This window comes from Coregonus lavaretus (assembly GCF_964263955.1).
Source record: "Coregonus lavaretus genome assembly, contig: HAP1_SCAFFOLD_129, whole genome shotgun sequence".
NCBI lineage: Eukaryota > Metazoa > Chordata > Actinopteri > Salmoniformes > Salmonidae > Coregonus > Coregonus lavaretus.
In genome coordinates, this window is record NW_028156273.1 from 259,511 (window position 1) to 266,829 (window position 7,319).

General features: G+C 40.6%; 1 protein-coding gene across 1 annotated transcript; it reads left to right on the top strand.

Moving 5' to 3' along the window:
- On the top strand, positions 1–6,794 carry LOC311126526 (uncharacterized protein; the record flags this gene model as incomplete). The annotated part of the gene is made up of 3 exons (XM_084200521.1): positions 1–259; positions 5,839–6,127; positions 6,467–6,794. The coding sequence occupies exons 1-3, from the start codon at positions 88–90 to the stop codon at positions 6,792–6,794; spliced, it is 789 nt and encodes a 262-aa protein (XP_084056647.1). The 5' UTR covers positions 1–87.
- Between the last annotated feature and the right edge of the window lie 525 nt (positions 6,795–7,319).

A 7,319-nucleotide genomic window follows, 5' to 3' on the forward strand; every position in this document is an offset into this window, starting at 1 on the left:
TTGAAAGAAGAAGAGGATGTTATAGTGGAAGAGGAAGAGGGGATAGAGGCTGTAACAGTGGAAGAGGAGGAGGTAGAAGCTTTCAGAATGAAAAAGGAGGAAGATGAGGCTGTCACATTGAAAGAAGAGGAAGAACCTTCTAGAATGAAAGAGGCAGAGGAGGCTATTTCAATAAAAGAAAAGGAGGAAGATGTTTTGGGAGTGAAAGAGGGTGAGGAGGAAGAAATGGAGGAGGAGACTGGAGATCTGATTAACACCAGTAAGTATTGTCTTTAAAACAGGCGTTCAAACTATGCAGTTTTTGAAATGTGTAGTTTTTAAGGGGCGTTCTACTGAAGTTCTACACTCAAATATGTTGTTCAGCGCTGTATGAATTGTTAAAAGGGAAACTGCGATTGGTGCATGCAGCTTTTAAACATTTAAATGAATAATATCCTAGCCATTGATTCTTTGAGAATAACTTATACAGTGCCTTCAGACAATGTTATTATTTTTTACCTTCATCAATATCAAATGGAATTTGTCAATGCTTACCTGGATACAGCGCCTTCAGAAATTATTCACACCCCTCGACTTTTTCCACATTTTGATGTGTTACAGCCTGAATTGAAAATTGATTCAATTGAGATTTTGTTTCACTGGCGTACACACAATACCCCATATTGTCAATGTGGAATTACACTTTCAGACATTTTTACAAATTCATTAAGAAATGAATAGCTGAAATGTCAGCTGAATTCAATACCCTAGTACTTTGTTTGTGATTCCATAACCCAAAATATGCTGATTTCACAACTGATTGGCACCAAAAATGTTATTAATTCACTTCGTCTCTTGCCACCAAATAATCAATCACTTCTTCGTCTTCCTTTGCCTCCAGTCTGGTTTCCGTCAGATTCCACAGCCACAAAGTCAGATTCCACAGCCACAAAGTCAGATTCCACAGCCACAAAGTCAGATTCCACAGCCACAAAGTCAGATATTCCACAGCCACAAAGTCAGATTCCAACATTTTGTTTTCATCCAAATTAGTTTTGGGGCAGAAATGCCTTCTGGAACATGGGAACTTTTATGTGCCTTAATAACAAACTTGTATTCCATCTGTAAATAAGAATAAAATGGTTAAATTACGAGCCTAGTTGGTTTAGCCATGAAAAAAGACAGGAACCTTCCCGCTAGCCGTGATTGGCTGAGATAATGGATGGACTGGACATGCCGAGAGATGAGTTTCGGATTGGTCTGCCATGTAGCATGCTTCTGTCTATAACATGAGCTGCTCAGTATGTGTAGATAGTCCTTAAAATGCATTTATTTTATTTTTAAGATATCATTGAGAACTGCAAAAGTGTTGCTACTGGTCTCAACAACATGGCTGCCCTGAATTTAGCAGGCGCTATCGACAAAGATCAGTGGGAAAAAGTTGTGATGGACTACTTTCTGGAGGTCCACTTCTGTCTAGTCTGTGTTTTTATAAATGTGCAATAATCACAAAACACAAGTATATAAGGAATTGGTAACTGGTTCTCATTCTGACAAATAAGGAAGGCCACTTGATTTCAACATCTGTTAAATAGGGACAGGCTAGCGTGCTGTTCAGACAGTGGCAGACAGACAGGAAGGTGTGTTCATAACAATTCAACTGTTCTGCCTTGTTAGTTAGCAAATAGATCCACGTTTGGTTGTCGTCTTTAAGATCTGTGTTCCATACCGTAACTATTCCCATTGGTTTACGGAGGGCTTCTAGGAGGTAAACAATTATATATATAATGAACAAAAATATAAACCCAACAATTTCAACGATTTTACTGAGTTACAGTTCATATAAGGAAATCAGTCAATTGAAATAAATAAATTAGGCCCTAATCTATAGATTCCACATGACTGGGCAGGGGCACAGCCATGGGTGGGCTTGGGAGGCCATAGGCCCACCCACTTGGGATCCAGGCCCGCCCGCCCAGGCAGTCAGAATTAGTTATTTCCCCACAAAAGGGCTTTATTACAGACAGAAATACTCCTCAGTTACCTTTTATTGTCCCCAGCACAAGGTGCACCTGTGTAATGATCAGCTTCTTGATATGCCACACCTGTCAGGTGGATGGATTATCTTGGCAAAGGAGAACTGCTCACTAACAGGGATGTATCCTTAACTGATATTTGCCCTATATCTTTGGATTGACGTATTTGTTTTAGCCTAAAGGCTCCAGTGATGGGTCAAACAGGGGACTGGAAGCTGGACAGCCTTGACAATTTCCCCATTTGATGGCGAACTGTGATAAACATTTGGCCAAAAATCCCATACGTTCCGTAGTATACCAGAGGTGGGAAAAAAGTATTTAGTCAGCCACCAATTGTGCAAGTTCTCCCACTTAAAAGATGAGAGAGGCCTGTAATTTTCATCATAGGTACACGTCAACTCTGACAGACAAATTGAGATTTTTTTTCTCCAGAAAATCACATTGTAGGATTTTTAATGAATTTATTAGCAAATTATGGTGGAAAATAAGTATTTGGTCACCTACAAACAAGCAAGATTTCTGGCTCTCACAGACCTGTAACTTCTTCTTTAAGAGGCTCCTCTGTCCTCCACTCGTTACCTGTATTAATGGCACCTGTTTGAACTTATCAGTATAAAAGACACCTGTCCACAACCTCAAACAGTCACACTCCAAACTCCACTATGGCCAAGACCAAAGAGCTGTCAAAGGAACCAGAAACAAAATTGTAGACCTGCACCAGGCTGGGAAGACTGAATCTGCAATAGGTAAGCAGCTTGGTTTGAAGAAATCAACTGTGGGAGCAATTATTATGAAATGGAAGACATACAAGACCACTGATAATCTCCCTCGATCTGGGGCTCCACGTAAGATCTCACCCCGTGGGGTCAAAATGATTACAAGAACGGTGAGAAAAAATCCCAGAACCACACGGGGGGACCTAGTGAATGACCTGCAGAGAGCTGGGAACAAAGTAACAAAGCCTACCATCAGTAACACACTACGCCGCCAGGGACTCAAATCCTGCAGTGCCAGACGTGTCCCCCTGCTTAAGCCAGTACATGTCCAGGACCGTCTGAAGTTTGCTAGAGTGCATTTGGATGATCCAGAAGAGGATTGGGAGAATGTCATATGGTCAGATGAAACCAAAATATAACTTTTTGGTAAAAACTCATCTTGTCGTGTTTGGAGGACAAAGAATGCTGAGTTGCATCCAAAGAACACCATACCTACTGTGAAGCATGGGGGTGGAAACATCATGCTTTGGGGCTGTTTTTCTGCAAAGGGACCAGGATGACTGATCTGTGTAAAGGAAAGAATGAATGGGGCCATGTATCGTGCAATTTTGAGTGAAAACCTCCTTCCATCAGCAAGGGCATTGAAGATGAAACGTGGCAGGGTCTTTCAGCATGACAATGATCCCAAACACACCGCCCGGGCAACGAAGCAGTGGCTTCGTAAGAAGCATTTCAAGGTCCTGGAGTGGCCTAGCCAGTCTCCAGATCTCAACCCCATAGAAAATCTTTGGAGGGAGTTGAAAGTCCGTGTTGCCCAGCGACAGCCCCAAAACATCACTGCTCTAGAGGAGATCTGCATGGAGGAATGGGCCAAAATACCAGCAACAGTGTGTGAAAACCTTGTGAAGACTTACAGAAAACGTTTGACCTGTGTCATTGCCAACAAAGGGTATATAACAAAGTATTGAGAAACTTTTGTTATTGACCAAATACTTATTTTTCACCATAATTTGCAAATAAATTCATTAAAAATCCTACAATGTGATTTTCTGGAGAGAAAAAAATTCTCATTTTGTCTGTCATAGTTGACGTGTACCTATGATGAAAATTACAGGCCTCTCTCATCTTTTTAAGTGGGAGAACTTGCACAATTGGTGGCTGACTAAATACTTTTTTCCCCCACTGTACCAGAGGTGGGAAAATTGGAGACGGTCAAAGGCCTCCTCCGCATCAATTGACAGAACTTTACAGGGGGGGATGGTATAGTAGATGTAATGTGTATTATATGTAGGAGACGTCTCAGATTGTCTGACGCCAATCTACGTTTGACAAAACCTGTTTGATCAGAATGAGCTCGTTTTGGGTAAAATGGTTTCAAGGTGTTTAGCTAGAACCTTGGCCTACAATTTCATGTAACTGTTGATGAGGGAGAAAGGCCTTTGACTTGAACCGAGTTGGGTCTTTACCTGTTTTCATGTAACGGAGAGATAATTGCAGTATTAACATCCCTGTTGGAAAAAAAGCCCATTTGAATAGATGTTTGTACCATCTCTAATAATACCGGGCCAAGTTCAGAACAAAAGGTTAAATAGAATTCCGGTGGGATGCCATCCAGGGGATTTACCTCTGTTCATGTCTTTCAGTGCATTGTGTAGTTCATTGAGCGGTAACGGTGCATCTAGAGACTGTACATCATGGGAGGAAAGTTGCTGTTAATTCAGGCCCTCAAAAAGAGTCTCATGCTGTCTGGGGGATTTTATACTTCACAACTGTATCAGTTTTTCATGTACATTTTTAAGCTGTAAATGATTGATGGCGAATCATGCAAGAGAACACCATCATCAGACTGAATGGAAACAATGTCAGCAAGACGATCATTATTGCGTCATTTTCTAGCTAAGAGGAAGCTACGTCTATTACCATCCAGATAATCCATTTGTCTGACTATGAATTAGAAAATCTGCTCTCAATCTGAGTTATGAATTTAACTCAGATTCGATGATTGATCATTCTCTGCCACAGACAGTCAGGAGTGAAAGAAGCAGCCGAGTGAAATAATGTCTCGCTTGGTTCTGTTTATATGGACCTCTGTAGCTCAAATGGTAGAGCACGGCGCTTGTAATGCCAAGGTAGTGGGTTCGATCCCCGGGACCACCCATACACAAAAATGTATGCACGCATGACTGTAAGTCGCTTTGGATAAAAGCGTTTGCTAAATGGCATATTATTATTATATCCGTATAGATTTGTCTATATGAGAACGGACAAGGTGCAATCAGAAAGATGTGATTATGCCCAGCCACATAACCGAGGGTGGGGAAAAAACATTGTAGTCACTCCACAATACTAACCTAAATGACAGAGTGAAAAGGAAGCCAGTACAGAATAAAAAATATTCCAAAACATGCATCCTGTTGGCAATAAGGCACTAAAGAAAAGAGAGAAATGTAGTTGATGTCCTGAATACAAAGTGTTATGTTTGGGGCAAATCCAACACATCACTGAGTACCACTGTTCATATGTTCAAGCATGGTGGTGGCTGCATCATGTTATGGGTATGCTTGTCACCTGCAAGGACTAGGGATGATTATTATTATTTTTGATAAAAATAAACCGAATAGAGCTTAGCACAGGCAAAATCCTAGAGGAAAACCTGGTTCAGTCTGCTTTCCAACAGACACTAGAAGACAAATTCACCTTTCAGCAGGACAATAACCCAATACACAAGGCCAGATATACAGTGCATTCGGAAAGTATTCAGACCCCTTGACTTTTTCCACATTTTTGTTACATTACTGCCTTATCGTAAAATTGATTCAATCGTTTTTTTAAAATTGCACCTACCGCCTATTAAACCACATAGGAAGATAATAATAATATGCCATTTAGCAGACGCTTTTATCCAAAGCGACTTACAGTCATGCGTGCATACATTTTTGTGTATGGCTGGTCCAGGGGATCGAACCCACTACCTTGGCGTTACAAGCGCCGTGCTCTACCAGCTGAGCTACAGAGGACCACAGGATCCTCTAAAGATAGTTTTATCACATGGAGGTTTCATTCAGGTCTTTGTTTAGTATTTAACTAAATACTTTGTTTGTCTTTAGCAGGAGGGAGACCAGACTCTCACTCTGACAGCAGGAAGAGTCCTTCAGGGGAACCAGACCCAGAGACATCCAAACCAGCAAGACCACACCACTGCTCTCAGTGTGGAAAGAGATTTATCCGGTTAGGACACCTGAAAGAACATAAGAAAACGCACACAGGAGAGAAGCCTTACCACTGCTCCCAGTGTGGAATGACTTTTACACGGTTAATGAGCCTGGAAAGACATAAGCGAATACACTCTGGAGAGAAGCCTTACCACTGCTCCAAATGTGGCATGACTGTTACACGGTTAGTGAGCCTGAAAACGCATGAGAGAATACACACAGGTGAGAAGCCTTACAACTGTTCCCACTGTGGAAAGAGTTTTAGGGGGTTAGTGAGCCTGAAACTGCATGAGAAAATACACACAGGTGAGAAGCCTTACAAATGTTCTCTATGTGGAAAGAGTTTTAGGTGGTTAGGGACCCTGAAAAGGCATGAGAGAATACACACACAAAAAATTGAAACGCTCTACCAATGTTACCATTGTGGAAAGAGTTTTATGTGGTTAGGGAGCCTGAAACTGCATGAGAAAGCACACACACGAGAGAAGTCTTACCCCTGTTCCCATTGTGGAATGAGTTTTAGGTGGTTGGGGACCCTAAAAACGCATGAGCGAATACACATACAAAAAAAGGAAAAGCTCTACCAATGTTCCCTGTGTGGAATGAATTTTACCCAGTTAGAAGCCCTGTATACGCATGACAGGACGCACAACGGAGAGGATAAGCCCTACCACTGCTCCCAGTGTGGAAAGAGATTTAACTGGTTAAGTCATCTGAAGAAGCATGAAAGAATACATACACAGGAGGAGAAGACATACCACTGCTCTCTTTGTGGAAAGACATTTTCCCGTTCAGAGGACCTGAAAACACATGAGAGAATAGAGAGGCTGTGTTCTGACTTGTGTTTTTGACAGAGAATTAGTGTTTTGGTTAATGCCACATTAAATCATATTGTATGTATGAAAGTTTACTCACAAATAGGCCTACCTTAGTTTTTGTTTATTATTCTGAAGACATGATCACATCTAAAATCAGAATATATTTTTTTAAATGTGTTTTTTGATGATTCATTTTCATTGATTGAATACAAGTATAGATTTGGATATTGGTATTTAAAAATGTGAATGATTAAATAGATTAATAGAATGTGCTATTCTTGGGTCTAACCTTGAAACCTCTTGAATTGTATATATGATTTGGATATTGCTAAATTAATTTGATTGGATATACAGTTGAAGTTGGAAATTTACATACACTTAGGTTGGAGTCATTAAAACTCGTTTTTCAAACGCTCCACAAATGTTTTTTTAACAAACTGTAGTTTTGGCAAGTCGGTTAGGACATCTACTTTGTGCATGACACATGTCATTTTTCCAACAATTGTTTACAGACAGATTATTTCACTTATAATTCACAGTATCACAATTCCAGTGGGT